General features: G+C 37.5%; 1 protein-coding gene across 1 annotated transcript; it reads right to left on the bottom strand.

Moving 5' to 3' along the window:
- Nucleotides 1-1,746: 1,746 nt before the first annotated feature.
- LOC149204298 (small ribosomal subunit protein uS4y) lies at nucleotides 1,747-14,578 on the bottom strand. Its single transcript, XM_089394682.1, has 3 exons — nucleotides 14,390-14,578; nucleotides 13,909-14,290; nucleotides 1,747-2,295 (listed from the first exon to the last, which is right to left on the bottom strand). The coding sequence occupies exons 1-3, from the start codon at nucleotides 14,415-14,417 to the stop codon at nucleotides 2,112-2,114; spliced, it is 594 nt and encodes a 197-aa protein (XP_089250808.1). The 5' UTR covers nucleotides 14,418-14,578; the 3' UTR covers nucleotides 1,747-2,111.
- Nucleotides 14,579-15,186: the final 608 nt, after the last annotated feature.

Raw genomic sequence — 15,186 nt, 5'->3', positions numbered from 1 at the left:
TTTTCAACGAGTTAGTATAAATGTGAGAGATTACGGTTAGTATAAATGTGAGATCATATCTTTTTTTAAAGGTAATACCACAACACACGAGGACAAAGATGCAAAGCAAAACAAATATTGTATACAAGAATCAAAGTCAGGACACGATCTCCCCTTGCTGCAAGGTATCCAATATCCAAGGGTCGCGCCGCTGGCAAAAGCATCCCTTTCAAACAAATCCAAGTTTTAATCTGTTCCCCCCTGGCTTGTCTATAAGATTAAATAATCTTAAAAATATAATCTGCCTATTCCATGCCCAACTAATTCATTTATATGCTTAATATATGTATGCTATGACCATTCGACGTACAAATATGGATTTCATAATTTTTACTGTCAGGCTGCCTGTTACGAAAATCCATGTCCAATGTTTAAAAAGACTCTGTTCATCCCCTTGATCCAGATTGTTTAAATAGACTCTGTTCATCCCCTTGATCCAGATTCGCCTGGCGGAGAAAAAAATGCGAACTCATAATTTTATTTTATGAATAAAAAATACTTCAAATAACTACGAGCAAGGGGCAACCATTAAGCAATATATGCACATATTTTTACTTTTTTAATTTTAACCACATGGTGAATCGGTAACTGCCAGTCCAGCAATATATGCACATATTGCTATGATTACGATGGAAATAGCAGGGGGTATTCACCAGGGGCACTTTGCATGGATCCCAAGGCCTCGGGGTTCTGCCGCTAGCGGCTAGATGTGCGACGACTCCCAAGGCCTTGTGACGATATCTCTTCTGGTAAAATTCTGCAAATATACATCTCCATGGTATAATATTCCATGGGACAAAGACTGATGTTATTTTTCAAATTTTACTTGTATATAATTTATGACAACACCATCCTCCCACATGCACCCGTCCCGTCCACAGCCACGGGCTAGAGTAACTTCACAATAGAAGCATTTGCGAAATTACACACTTTCTGCCGCGGTGATTTGATTGAGAGTTTTCTCAAGCATGAACCACTGTAGATCTATTGAAATCTAAGCTATAATATTATGGAAATATCCAAAATAAAAGATCAATTTATCATAACACTACTCAAATCCCATTTATGGGGAACGAGCCCTTCATTCATTCAGATTAATAAAAAACCAAAGTTCTGATAAAGATGCGCCCCCTAACATATGTCAGGACACATGCACTGATAATATGCTCTAGCAAAGCCAAACATCATCTGACAACCACCATCGTGTTTGAGAATGATACCATTCAAATGAGAGTTTTATTCAACCAAATTTATTTATTTTCCTGATCAGTAGTGCTATTTTATTGTAAAATGTATACTGAATATCAAAGCTTTCATTAACAAAGAGCCTTCGAGGCCACGGGCATAAGCACAGTCTACAATATATTTATATTTAATATATCCCACTAAAAAAGGAAAATGCAACAATATTACGACTGCATCATTGCCTTCTTAACAGTGACATAACGAAACATGACATTACTACTGGCATAATTAAATGTACAAAACTAAAAAATTTCGTTAAATGGAATGAAATATAACATTTTCACTGTTTGCTGCACCAAACCATGATCAAAGTCCACCAAATTTGAAGGTGTATTCTAATCTATTGCCAACGTTTAACAAACCAAACATCTTGCAGCATCCAGTAAAATGACAATTTAAAAATGCATGCTTGACTATTGCCAAATTTAAAATACACGAGCAACACATGACATTACTACAACATAATTAAATGTGCAAAATTTTGAATTTTCGGTAACCGGAATGAAATAAATCAACATTTGTTGTTTACTGCCACAGAGCTCTGGACTGTGATCAAACTCCAGCAAATTTTGTAGTGTATTCTAACCTACTACGAATGTTTAACAAACCAAACATCTTGCACCAGCCAGTAATCCGACAAAATTTAAATGCATGCTCACTATTGCCAAATTTATAATTTATGCAAACCTATCAACAAAGTTTCACAACCAGTTGTTGTAGCAACCAGAAAATCCAGCTAAAAACATTCTTTTAACAAAATTTAAAAGCTTCACACAGAAGAAGAGATTGTGCAGATAACTTTTCTTGGCCGCTAATGCTGCTACACCTCATTCCTCGTCCTCTTCCTCACCATCTCCACCAGCAGCCTTCTTTGATGCTGCCTTCAAGTTCTTTCGTTTCACACGACCAGGACGTCCCCCACCAAGAGGACTTGTAAGTGAGAAATCAATGTGCTTTTGTGAATCAACTCTTACCATGAAAGATGGAATATTCACAACTTGCCTACCAACCCTGCATCAAACAAAACCATTTGATTAGACGAGAGTTCTAAAGCACTGCAGCAGAAATTTAACATTGAAAATCCACACACAAATCAATTTACCTCTAAAAAGTGAAAAACAATGTGGATTCACTGCACCCATAACATCATTTACATTTGGTACCAGTAATTATCATTCATATTTGGTACAAGTAAAGATCACATACGATTTGTAAACTTGGCCTACAATAAATCTCCAAGTTCACTAGCCTATGCCTTGCAATTTAATTATTGGCTCAGATATTCAAGGGAAACTAACATGCCTTCAACCATTTTGTAGATGAGTGTGATTTGAATTGGATGCTTCAAGGCTTCTTGTTGACATATGCCTTGTCAAATGGCGAATTAAAGTCTACTGATTGCTCATTCAGGCCAGATAAACTTGGCCTACAATAAATCTCCATCTTCACTACTCTTGTCAGCAGCCTATGCCTTACATTTAAATTATTGGCTCATATTCAAGGGAAACTAAAATGCCTTGTGCCATGTGGTAGATACAAATGATTTGCGTTGGATGCTTCAAGGCTTCTTGTTGATATATGCCTTGCCAAATGGAGAATTAAAGTCTACTGATTGCTCATTCAGGCCAACGTTACAACTTGCCACAGATAAGGCGTACACTTAAAAGCCTTTGATAACTATTCCTCCTCTGGAAGCTCAATAAAAAAATCATTCAGATTTTGTTGGATTATGCATTTTCCACTGAAGGGCAAGTAGGGCTATAAGTTGATGGAGCAGTCGTTTTGTGAGTAATATTGACATCACAAACAATGTGTTGCATGTCCCGTCAAAAGATCTGCATAATCTGAAATGGAGTGTCATATAGCAGAGAAAAGAATGATGCCATTGCAGCCTTGTACACCAATAAAAGGCAACAACGCTGATAGCATCTTTGTTTTCTCCCAGGTATTTGAAAAGCTTAGAACTCTCAAACAGAGAGGCTAAGAGCCTAGTAACAGTCAGTTTATCAGTGCACAATCTCAATAACAGTGTTCTTTAAATTTGAAAATTCACTTAACAGATTATATCATGCCTGAGATGGATGTATGCTAGTTTATTTATTTATTTATTTATGCCAATTAATTAATTTAAATAAGATTGGGCTCTTTGGGCGTCAAGCATATTTTTCATTTGACACCAACACACGGGCAGATGGACACAGACATCTCTTCTAACCACTGCTGTGAGAGTACCTCGTTTCTGTCAGTTCAATAATTCAGCACCCATATAAAAAATGATAAAAAAAAACACCTTGCTACTTTATTTTGATAGAGCAAGTGCAGTTTCGTATAGAAAACCATAACAATTTCTCATGTCATTCTTCCATGATTAATCTGGTTATAATGGCTTTATCATCCTCTTGACATCATAGCTTTTATAATGGGTATATCATTGTTTTACTAATTTCAACATACTGAATATCCAATGCAAAAACACAGTGATTCTACAAAAGGACCCACACAATGCTTACAACACACACAAATTAAAGGGAAAAAAATCTAGAATATGAATTTTCACACTTTATCATCGTGGTGGTAAATTTTCTGGAATAGAGGCTGTGTTAGCACTGAAACATACCCAATGTTTCAAGTGGACACTCCACTGGGAATGCTTCAATACTCTAACACAGTTCCTAATACACAAAATTTACCACTAAAATAAAGAAATGTTAATTTAAAGAATATGTGGCATTTTATGTTTGATGGGAACAAATAATGAACAAGATGATGAAATACTCTTCCAGTGGTTTGTCAATTTTAACTTAAGTTCAATTAGATTTGACTGGTAATCCAACTTTAACTACTATAGACTATCAAAGATACCATAGGACAACAACTCTCAAGCCATTGACTTTCCAATGTGTTGATATTTGCCATTGTTTTACATGCTCACCAAAAATTAATATTCAAATTTATTTTATGCCTTGTTCCTATATTTACTTTTTATAAATTCAAATTTGATGGCTTCCTTAATTTTTTCCTTGACATCAGTTCTATCCCCAGAGATACCATCATAGCAAACCTGAATGACACAAAAAAGGAGATTATTCTCACAATTTGAACTCAAAACAAATACAGGCTAACATTACAGGTGGATTTTAGACTTAGTTGATAGAAAACAAGGCTTTAACCCTACTAATTTCAAGAAAAACTGTGAATAAAATATCTCTCAAGCATTTATGCAATATTCTACAAGCATATAAGCTCCTGTTAATGAAAGGAAGGGAGGACTCTAATAAGTTAAACAAGCCCTGAAAGACCATGTGCTGCATTCATCTCCCAAAGGAAACTTAAAGCCTCCTGTGTACCTTAGTGACTACGGGATTTGCTTGGCCCACAGCCCTTTATTCACAATCTCCCAGCTTTTACAGTGCCTCAAATCCACTATAAGGGACATATTTGAGAGTAATTTACTGAATTTGACTGCCAAATGGTAATTTACCTGCAATGGTTTTACTTACCAATCAATGAAGGGTAGCCTTTACTGAGTAGCTTCAAGCTAAATTTATAGATGGCATTTATTTGTATTCTTTTCGAAGCAGTATTTCTTCTATATTTACCATAGTAAGATATTTTTCTGTGACTGTGATGCAACAACATGTTCCTGTACATTTCACATTTCCAGATTCAAAGCCAGTTTAGAGTTTCACTGTGCCTGGCAATTATTCTGCCTAAAGAGAACTATTTTTTTTCAATGTTTTGTCCCCCCTCTAATCAAAGGGCTATTAGATAGTGCTACACAGTTTACCTTTATACATGGCCTCACTGAGTTCAAAGTTACCTCAACACATAATTTCACCTTTCTATTCCATAAGTGGGTTTTCTCTATATGGTCGTATGCTAGATCAGTCTAAGTGGGGCACTGTATATGACCCCCACCAGGGTTCAAGTCTCAGCAATGGCACACACTTATGCTTGTGTTCATGCTTGTGAATGTGCCACCACACATATTAACAGTCGGGCCAGGTGCATGTACTAGCTGTCTTTAGTGGAAAAGATACCTCCCACACACACCGCCTCTTAGCCAAACAAATTCAATTTGAATGTTGTTGCTTGTAGTCTCTCCCAAGTAGGGCAAGGTGCAGTAGACATATCATGATATCAGGGAGCCAACCAACAAAAAATGTGGATTCGCTAAAATGAGTGTAGGTTTTATCTAGTTATTCAACAGATTTGCCTAACATAGTGGCAAGTTGAGTGCTTGCAATGATTATGAACATGGCACAAAGTCCAGGCTATGCCACAAGGTTCACTTAACTTCAACCATAAAGTTCAAAATTCAGTGAATTTCAACCAAATTCAAAGGTTTGCCCCGAATTCATAGACTCGGACTTATATCTGTGTAGTTTTAAAAACCAGAACCAGGGTTTGAACTTTGAACTAGCCCACCTATCTAATCAAGTTTTGAACTTGAACCAGAACAGGTTTCAATGAACTGGATTTGAAAAAATACATAAAATAATTAATCTATAATGAAAGAAATTATTTTTAATATTTCAAACCATGATTCCAATCGATTAGAGACAAAATATGCAAAGTTTGCTCATCTATATTACATGTAAGGATGAATATATCAAAATGGCGCCGAGTGCAATACATATCAAAACAAAATACATAATCAATGAGGCTCTAAATGGTCTATAGAGTCCAAAAACAATGCAGCCACTGGCCTACTACAAATCACTGATCAACATGATCACCCATCAAACTCATCACCTATTCACCACTACTAGAACTTCAGACCTAGATTCAACAACCTTAAAATATGGTAGAAATTGAAAAAGATTAACATGCCTAACCAAGAATTTTGGTTTGGGTGAAGGGTTCATCTCCTCAACCTTATAAAATAGTAGACAAAGATTAACATGCCTAGCCAATTATTTTGGTTTGAGTGAAGGGTACAATGTTTGTTAAGGCCATAGTTTTAAAAACCGGTCGGTCTGAACCAGAAACCGGTCAAACCAGCCAGTTCACTAGCTAAACAAGCCGGACCAGTCAAAAAAACCGGTCATGGGGGCAACTTCGCTGATTTTTCACAAAAACGGGGCCTAACCAACGACTGGTTTATGACAAAACAGGTTGGGCCAGTTCCATCATAAACCGGCTGATTCATTGCCACGCCGACTGCAGACCCACCAGGAGGCTTTTTGTGGCTTCTAAGGTAGTTTGGAGGCAAAATAAGGGTTGTTTCTCTCCAAAATCACCCCCTCCAAGCCAATATAAGGGGTCTCTGACTCTCTCCTCTCATTTGTCTCACACATCTCATTTGGAGTTTTTGTGAGTTTCATTGGGAGCTTGAAGGGTGTTGAGTTTTTGCTGGAGTAGTCATCTTGGAGGCTTGAAGTTGGACTTGGAGCTATTTTGAAGATAGATTGGAGTTGTTAGTATACTTGGCATCTTCAAGAGGAGGCTAAGGAAGCTAGTTTGCATTTCCAGGTAAGAATTTTCACTTGAAAAAATTTATATTTCATTGTTATCCATGTATTTAATTTTTTGTGTTCTATGCTACATTGTTATCAAATCTTTAGTTCTTTGCTATCAAATTTTGTAGGCTAAATATGCCCATTTTTTGGAGGTGGGGGTATTCTCAAGTTGAAACAACACTTCGCTAGGATAAGAGGCCAAGTAAATCCATGTGATGCACCAAAGGAAGTGATAGGTCATGTTAGGGCAGAATACCTTGCCAAATTTGAGAAGTTTGAGGAGAATAAGGCTAGGGAGAAGGCTATCCAAGAAGAAATTGCAAGGAAAAAGGAAATTTTACAAGCCATGAAAGAAAGTGGGTATGATGATTTTGAGATTCAAGACTCCTCTTCTATCCCTTCCACCAATGACCCCTTTCATTATGTTCCTCCTGCTTTTGGGTCTTATCATCAAGGCCAACAATCTAAAGGAACAAAGAGGCTGAACATCCAAAGTTATTTCTCATCCTCTGCCACCATTGCCTCTGGTAATCCCAATTCCTCCCAACCAAGTCATCAACACACTTTGGACGAACATTGGAAAAAACAATGCAAAGAATCTTTTTTTCAATACATTGTTAGATGGTTGTATGAAGCAGATATCCCATTTAATGTTGCTTGCTCACCTTATTACCAAGTTATGTGGGACTCTGTTATAGCTACAAGAAAGGGCTTTGAATGCCCTACTATGCATGACTTGAGGGGAGCTCTTTTGCAAAAAGAAATTTCTTTCACTGATGAGTATTTGGCTGAGTATAAAGAGTCATGGCTCAAAACAAGTTGTTCAATCATGTCAAATGGATTGACTGATGGAAAGAACGCACTATCATTAATTTCCTTGTTTCTCGCCCTCAAGGAACCATGTTTTTGAGATCAATCGACGCATATGATAAGGTGAAGGATGCAACCCTTCTATTTGAGCTTTTGGATGACATTATTAAGGAAGTGGGGGAGCAAAATGTTGTGCAGGTCATCACAGATAATGCCTCAAACTATGTTCTTGCTGGAAAGATGCTTGAGTCCAAATATAAGACCATATTTTGGACTCCATGTGTTGCACATTGTATAGACCTCATGCTCGAGGACATAAGCAAAGTGGAGTGGGTAAAAAACATTGTAGAGCATACCAAGTGCATTACAAAATACATCTACAACCACTCATTGGTATTGAGCCTAATGAGGAAAAACACTAGGGGGAAAGAGCTTGTTAGGCTTGTAATTACGAGATTTGCAACCCACTTCCTCACATTGCAATGTCTTAATTTTCAACAAAAAAATTCGCAGAGAATGTTTTCTTTTGATGATTGGACTTCATCTCGGTGGGCTCGTAGACAATATGTCAAAGACACCAAAAGAAAGTTTTTGTTAATTATTTTTGGAAAAGATCTACAGAGCTTGTGAAAATTACCGAGCCCCTTGTTAAGGTGCTATAGATGGTGGATGGGGAAAAATTGGCAGTGGGCTACATTTATGAGGTTATGGGTCAAGCAAAGGAGCAATCGCAGGCAACTTACAAGGATCTCTTAGCTAAATATGGGTGTATATGGGAGATCATTGATAACAGATGGAACAATCAACTCCATCGTCCTATACATGCAGCTAGGTACTTTTTGAACCCAAAACCTCATTATAAAGCTCAGCGAAGAGATCTACAAATTGGCAAGGTCAGAGATGGATTGTATGATTGCTTGGAGTGCATGGTCCTTAACTATGCAAACCAATTCAAAATACATAAACAACTTACTCTTTTCAGTATGGCAGCAAGTACCTTTGGCAAAAACTTGGCAAAGATGGCAAGAGATGTGGATCACCCAGGTAAGCAATTCCATTTTTTTTTCTTTTAGAGTTCAATTGTTCACAAATTTACAATTCAAATTATCTGTAAATAATTGTAAATAAGTAATGAAATGAACTAAGTTACTAATTAATGTATTATTATTTGCAACACATTGGTGGGAGTCATTTGGCAGCCAATGTCCTCAATTGCAAAAGTTTGCAGTTAGAGTCCTCAGCCAAACTTGTAGTGCTTCAAGTTGTGAGTGCAATTGGTCTATTTTTTAGCACATACACACGAAGAAGAGAAACAATTTGGAACAAAAATGGTTAAATGATCTTGTCTTCGTGCAATATAACCTTCGACTAAGGCCCAACCAAATGATGAACAAAAAACCTGATCTAGATCCCATTATGTTGGACAATATTGATCCAACATCAGAATGGGTGGAGGGGACTGAAGATACTGAGTTTGATGTTGATTTTGATATTGACATGATATTAGGGGGGTAATGAAGCAAATTTGGTAGTAGCAGTGCCATCGCAACCAAAATTAGTAGTTGTATCAAGCAAAGGCAAACAACCAATGGAAGGCACTAGTCGTGCAACTCGACCAACTCATGCTTCCATTAGGTCCACTTCTATTGTTATTGGTGGCAGTGCTACTACTAAGGTTGCAGATGAGGCTGAGGCATCCTCAAACTCTAATCCAGATGATGTTTATGTAGCTCTTGTTGATGATCCTATGTTTAGAAGTGGTGATGAATTTGATCATGATGAGGAATGATCATGTTGATCATTGATATGTACCAATAGACTTGTAGTCTTGTAGTAGGCCAATGGCCCCATAACTTTTAGCATTGCTTTGGACTTTATAGGCCATTTAGAACCTCATTGCTTATGCATTTTGTCAATGATATGTATTGCACTTGGTGCCATTTTGATATATTCACCTTTATATGGTATATAGATGAGCAAACTTTGCATATTTTGTTTCTATTGGTTTGGAATCATGGTTTTAAATCTTAAAAATAGTTTATTCATTAAAAATTATTTATTTCATGTATTTTTTTAAAAATCGGTTCATTAAGATCTGACCAATCCCGTTTAACTAGTTTCAATTTGAAACCCAGTTTATTAGGTAGACCAGTCCAGTCACCAGTTTTGGTTTTTAAAACTATGGTTAAGGCCATAGCAGAGGAGTTCAACGATCGATACCACCAACATCAGAAGAGTTTAACAATCAATACCACCAACATCAAAGGAGTTCAACAATCAATACCACCAACATCAGAGGAGTTCAACAATCAATACCACCAACATCAAAGGTACATAAAGGACTTTGCGCTCTTGATTAAATGCCAATCCCATACTCTAATACATGATAGAATTCAATGAGAATGTTGTAATCCTACCAATCCTAAAATCTTAATAACTATTAAGTCTATTGAAATTCAAGTGGGATATGAAATTATATTTTCTCCATATGAAATCTGACAAGGCTAGAACCACTCTCAGAAATCCTATGACAATTAAGGGTAATGTTAAAAATTTAAGTAAAAATACTTTAATAATTTAACAATACCGTTGATTGCCAACATTTCTAGGGTTAAATAATCCATAACCACCTGAAAAGCCACCACAGTGGATGCTTTGATTATTTAACAGTACCATTGATTGTCAACATTGCGAAGGTTGAGTTAGGCTTTTTGTTTAAGTTTAAAGGTTTAGGAGAGGAGGGTTGGTTTTATATCTGGGGGGTTTCTTGGGAGGGAAACAGCCCCTGTTTCAATCCATAACCACCTGAAAAACCGCCACAATGGATCCCAAACTCCCCCCACACATGTGAGATATGACTTAGTCACCTAAAAAAAGTCCATCCAACCATGGTATAGCAACATATTTGAACACTAACTATGATGACAACCTAGGTTCAAATACTAGTAACAAATTAGGCTAGGTTCAAGACCTAGGTTACTTTGACACAATAGAGATTCCTCTACGGCAAAACTTAGTCCAATGTAACATGTTTGTAGTATGGATTATATAGAAAGTTTTATAACCTAAAAAGGCGAAGTATGCCTTTTTTGTTTCATGAACTAGGCTAATTAAAATAGATAAAACTGGTATTTTTATTATGCAACAGAATTGGCTTTCAAAGTACCACCCAACTATTATCTGGTCACAAATTTGGACACAAGCAACAATGATAACTTCGCTTAAAAAGCTAGCAAAAGATAAGGCCAGTTTCAAAACATGGGTTCCTATGATAGAATAGATACTCCTCAATGGCACTTACTTGGAGGTAACTTGTTTTGTTAGTATGGATATAATGGCAACTTCAAATTGAAGGTTAACGAGGGACAAAATAGCCTATCCGACCCTATAAGCTATAGCCTTAATAAAGCAGTAAAAACCCATTTCCCAATTTGGGGCAAAAGAACTCAAAACTAGGGGTTGCACCCACAACCCCTCACATCTTGAATCACATTCATAAATCTATAAATAGAGAGGAGTTGAGATCAAATCATCATCATCATCATCATTGTGGATCAAATCATTTGTTTTATTGAGCTATAGCTCTGAGGATTTAAGACCCCTTCTACTAATTTTGGTAGTGAAAGATTCCGCCCTAGTTAGTTCTTTTTCTCTTTTTCAAATTTGTTATGGCACGGGGTTATTAAAAGAAGCTTTGGTCTGAGTCAAATGAATTCCTTCTGAAGCAGCATTTGAAGCAAGAGAAGTTGGATCATTCCTAAAGTCAATAGAGTTTGTTTGAAGGCAAACAATAGCAAAATTCTAGGACAAACCTAGTCTTAGGGCGTATGAGTTGTTATGGGCAAATAGAGACTCCAACTCTGAGGCAGACAAGTGACCTAAGGCCAACGAAAGGCAAGATTCAGTGAAACCGAAAGGTCTGTGAGTTTACCGCACTTCGTATGTAGCCCGAAGTTTGAAGAAGTTTTGTAACAGAGGTTCAAATGGTGATTTGAGCAAACTTGAAGTCCACCTTAGCCTCCTGAGTTAACTTGGGTATTTTTAGCAAGTCCGAGACCTTGAAGCAAACACAAAGCATAATTCAAGTCTGTGAAGTGGACTGAGGCAGGAATAGACAAGTTCAAGACCCTAAAGCACATGTCGGTCCTACAGCAAAGCAAGATTCAAATCTGAGGCAGGAACGAAGTACATATCACAGGAAAAACTCAAATATCAAGATTTTTTGTGTAGGGTTTCAACACTTGACAGCGACTAGAATCTATAGTTAAGATATCATTTCATTGTTAATTCGGTTATGTATGTCCCCATCAAACATGGACCATACTGTGTGTAGCATTGTGACATATTGTTGTCTGGATTTTATGAATGATACCCTATACTGATTCACTTATTGTATTGGTTGGTTTGAGGCTTGAATTCATTACATTGCTCTGTTCAGTCTACTCTATTATCAAGAAACTGGTAGTTCACTAAAGAATGCACTCTATATTGAATTAACTATCAGAAACTTTGTTGAAATCCTAGTGTCCTATGAAACCTTATGGCAAAAATCACCCTATATCACTACAATGGATCATATATGAAATTCTTAAATCATATACATATGTCTAAGCCTCCTCTATTCTATAGACTAGGCTAATTAAAATGGATAAAACAATTATTTTCATTCTAAAGAGAATTTCATAACAAAATTCCATCCAAGCATGTTTTAGTGGCAAGTGTGAACATCGCAACAATGATGAACGGGTTGAAAAACTAGTGGACTCAATACATGTGCTAGTTCAATCTTCTATTCAAATTGTTTAAAGTTCAAGTACTGGGTATTCAAGTCTTGGGTGACTTTAAGAGAATAGATACCCACAATAGCAACCACTCATCAAAAAAAGCAAGTTTGATAAAAGAGGGATTGGATTTTTGTAGCTGGGAAAACAAGGCACTGTTATTGCCCCACACCAGGTTTCCCATTTGAATGTGGATGATTGTACTCCCTTCCAAATGGGTAAGGCTCACTAACCACATCGTAGAAAGTGTCAACCACCCTCCAACATAAAGTGGAGTTTAACAAATGTTTGCAATGATGATGAACAAGTTAGAACATCCAGGGGGTGCTCACTACCCATATTAACAGTCTTCTACGAAAAGATAAGGCCAGGATCAGGCCTTGGGTTAATTTGACAAAATAAATACTACTTGATAGCAGCCCATAGCCAAAGGTGACCTCGTTGTAGTGGGCTTTATCTATGAAGTTCATCATCATCTAGTAGCTAAGTAGCAAGTTTGAACGCTTGCTAAAGCTAGTTGGCTCACTAACTGTGCTAGTGCAGTTTTCTATTCAGGCAATTTCAGGCCCAAGTCCTGGGGCATTTGAGTCCTGGGTGACTTCAAAACAACAGATACCCTCAGCAGGGGACTGCTAGTCAAAATTGGCCTGTTTCATGAAAGGAGGATTTTCTAGGTTGGAAGAAGTGGGGCACTGTTACTACCCTGACAAATTTCCTAACACAGTATAAAGCCCAGGGGTTCATTGTGCATTCGAACACGGCCTTCTGTGCAGATAAAGCAAGGGTCATGTCCTGGATTACTTTAATAAAATAGATACTCCTCAACAGCGTCCCTTAATCAAATGAAACTTTATTGTAGTGTAAATAATCTATGTAATTTTGTAAGCTAAATAGGTAAGCATGCCTTCTCTATTTCATAAACTGGGCCTTAGTTATTTAACAGAATTTTCTAACAACGGGTCCCTCCAACCATTGTCTAGTGGCAAGTTTGAACACCACCGACAATAATTGACTGCGATCAAAAACCATTAGTCTCACTAACTGTGCTAACACAATCTTCTATTCAAATGTTTTCAGGTTCAAAATCCAGTGTGACTTTAATGTATGAGGTGCCCTCAAAAGTGGCTGCTAGTTAATGCAGCTTGCTGGGTCAGTGAAAAAAGGGTATTGTTAGAACCCCCACCGGGGCTCAAGTCATCCTGCGACATTTCTGCCCACTGACAGCCGTGCTTCTGGTTCTCTACCTGGGATCGCTTCCGCTTCTCTATCTGGAACTTTGATCGGGTCAGGCACAATTTTTTGGTGAAAATGTAGGAATAGATAGCCCTCTCAGCCGAAGGATCGTAACACCGTAATCTGACAACGTGAATTTGTACTATCCTAGACTGGTGTAGGTCGAACTTGTAAGATGAAACACTACCCAAAGAAATACCACATTTGTAACACAGATCTAGTATGGAATTTGATAGTCTGAACAAGAAATTTGGCCTCTTCTATATCAAAGTGAGCTGATTAAAATGAAAATAATCTTTTGTGGTTATTTAACAATAGAATGGAATTGGATAGAATACCTAATGTGGCGTTGCCGGATGAGAACACGAGCATGATGGATGGACTTGGCCATGCCTGATTTGAAGACGAGAGTCTGAAGGCGGCGCTCGAGGAAGTTCTCAACGGTGAGAGCGAGGACGTAATCGAGCTTGCTTTGAGTCTCGTCCAGTAGACCATACCTGTTCATACGCCGCAGCAGGGCTTCTCCTTCGAATATACGGCGAGGGTTTTTCTCGTCCAGCGTCAGAAGCATACGCGCTGCATTTCGTATGCGGCTCAACGTGTATTGAACCCTCCAGAGTTCTCTTTTGTTTCGCAGCCCGTATTCTCCAACCAATTTCAGTTCTGCATCCAGCCTCTCCTTCTCGTAGGGCCGCCGGGGCTTCTTGAACGTCTTCCCATCTGCAAACAAGGAAGGGTTACACAAAATCAAAACACAGAAACAGAATCTTATGAAAGGAAAGGAGAATGAGGAACAGGAAAGGTAAGGCAGGCACTTACAGTTACGGTAAAAATTGACGTGCACCATCTTTCCTCCTCTGCTGCTGCTCTTCCTCCTCTCCCGGACTCGCACAAACGAAACAAAACCTCCCGCGGATGAATTGTATCCAATATGAAAAACCCTATCGCTTACCACAAAACCCTAAAATCCTTTTCAATAGGGAAACTCGATCTTAAAACCTATGAAATATGTCCAAAAATGTCCGTCAATTTAGGTGTCCCTTAGGGTTTACTTACTCCAATACCTCTACTTTTCTCATCTATTGTATATTTGTGTGTTAGTCCATGTTGGTATTGGTTTTGCAATATAGTTTAGGAGAGTATGTAAGTTTCAAAATGGTATATTTATTTTCAGCAAAATTTATAATAATTTCGATGTTATTTAAGAATATATGTTGATTTGTCACTGTGATTCATGACACTTGATATTATCCATTGGTGGTCTCTGAGGAGGTCGGTTTTTACTCTTGCTAGATGCCTCTAGATCTTGGGTCATTAATCGGTTTCATTTCGTCCGAGGAAGATGAACTCTTAGCAAAAAAAATAGATATAAGGCATACTTTAGGCCCCATCAAAATGGCATATATTTTATGTCAATGGAAGTAATGATGAAAGAGTGATTTTTTCCTTTTATTTTTTTAAATCATGGTAAAATTAGAGCAATGACGGAAGGAGTGATGTTTCCTACTAATAAAATGATTGATTGTGGAATGAGTATACTCATTTGCTCAATTTTGCTCTTCTTTCATTAGACATGTTGCGGTTTTATGCATGTGAAATAATGATTGAAAACACCT

The sequence above is a fragment of the Pinus tabuliformis genome, chromosome 1_2, assembly GCF_031772625.1.
Source record: "Pinus tabuliformis cultivar Carrire ecotype Pingquan chromosome 1_2, CPIR1, whole genome shotgun sequence".
In the NCBI taxonomy this organism is placed as follows: Eukaryota; Viridiplantae; Streptophyta; class Pinopsida; order Pinales; family Pinaceae; genus Pinus; species Pinus tabuliformis.
The sequence above is the reverse complement of the archived record's forward strand: the minus strand, read 5'-3'. Positions and strand labels throughout refer to the sequence as shown.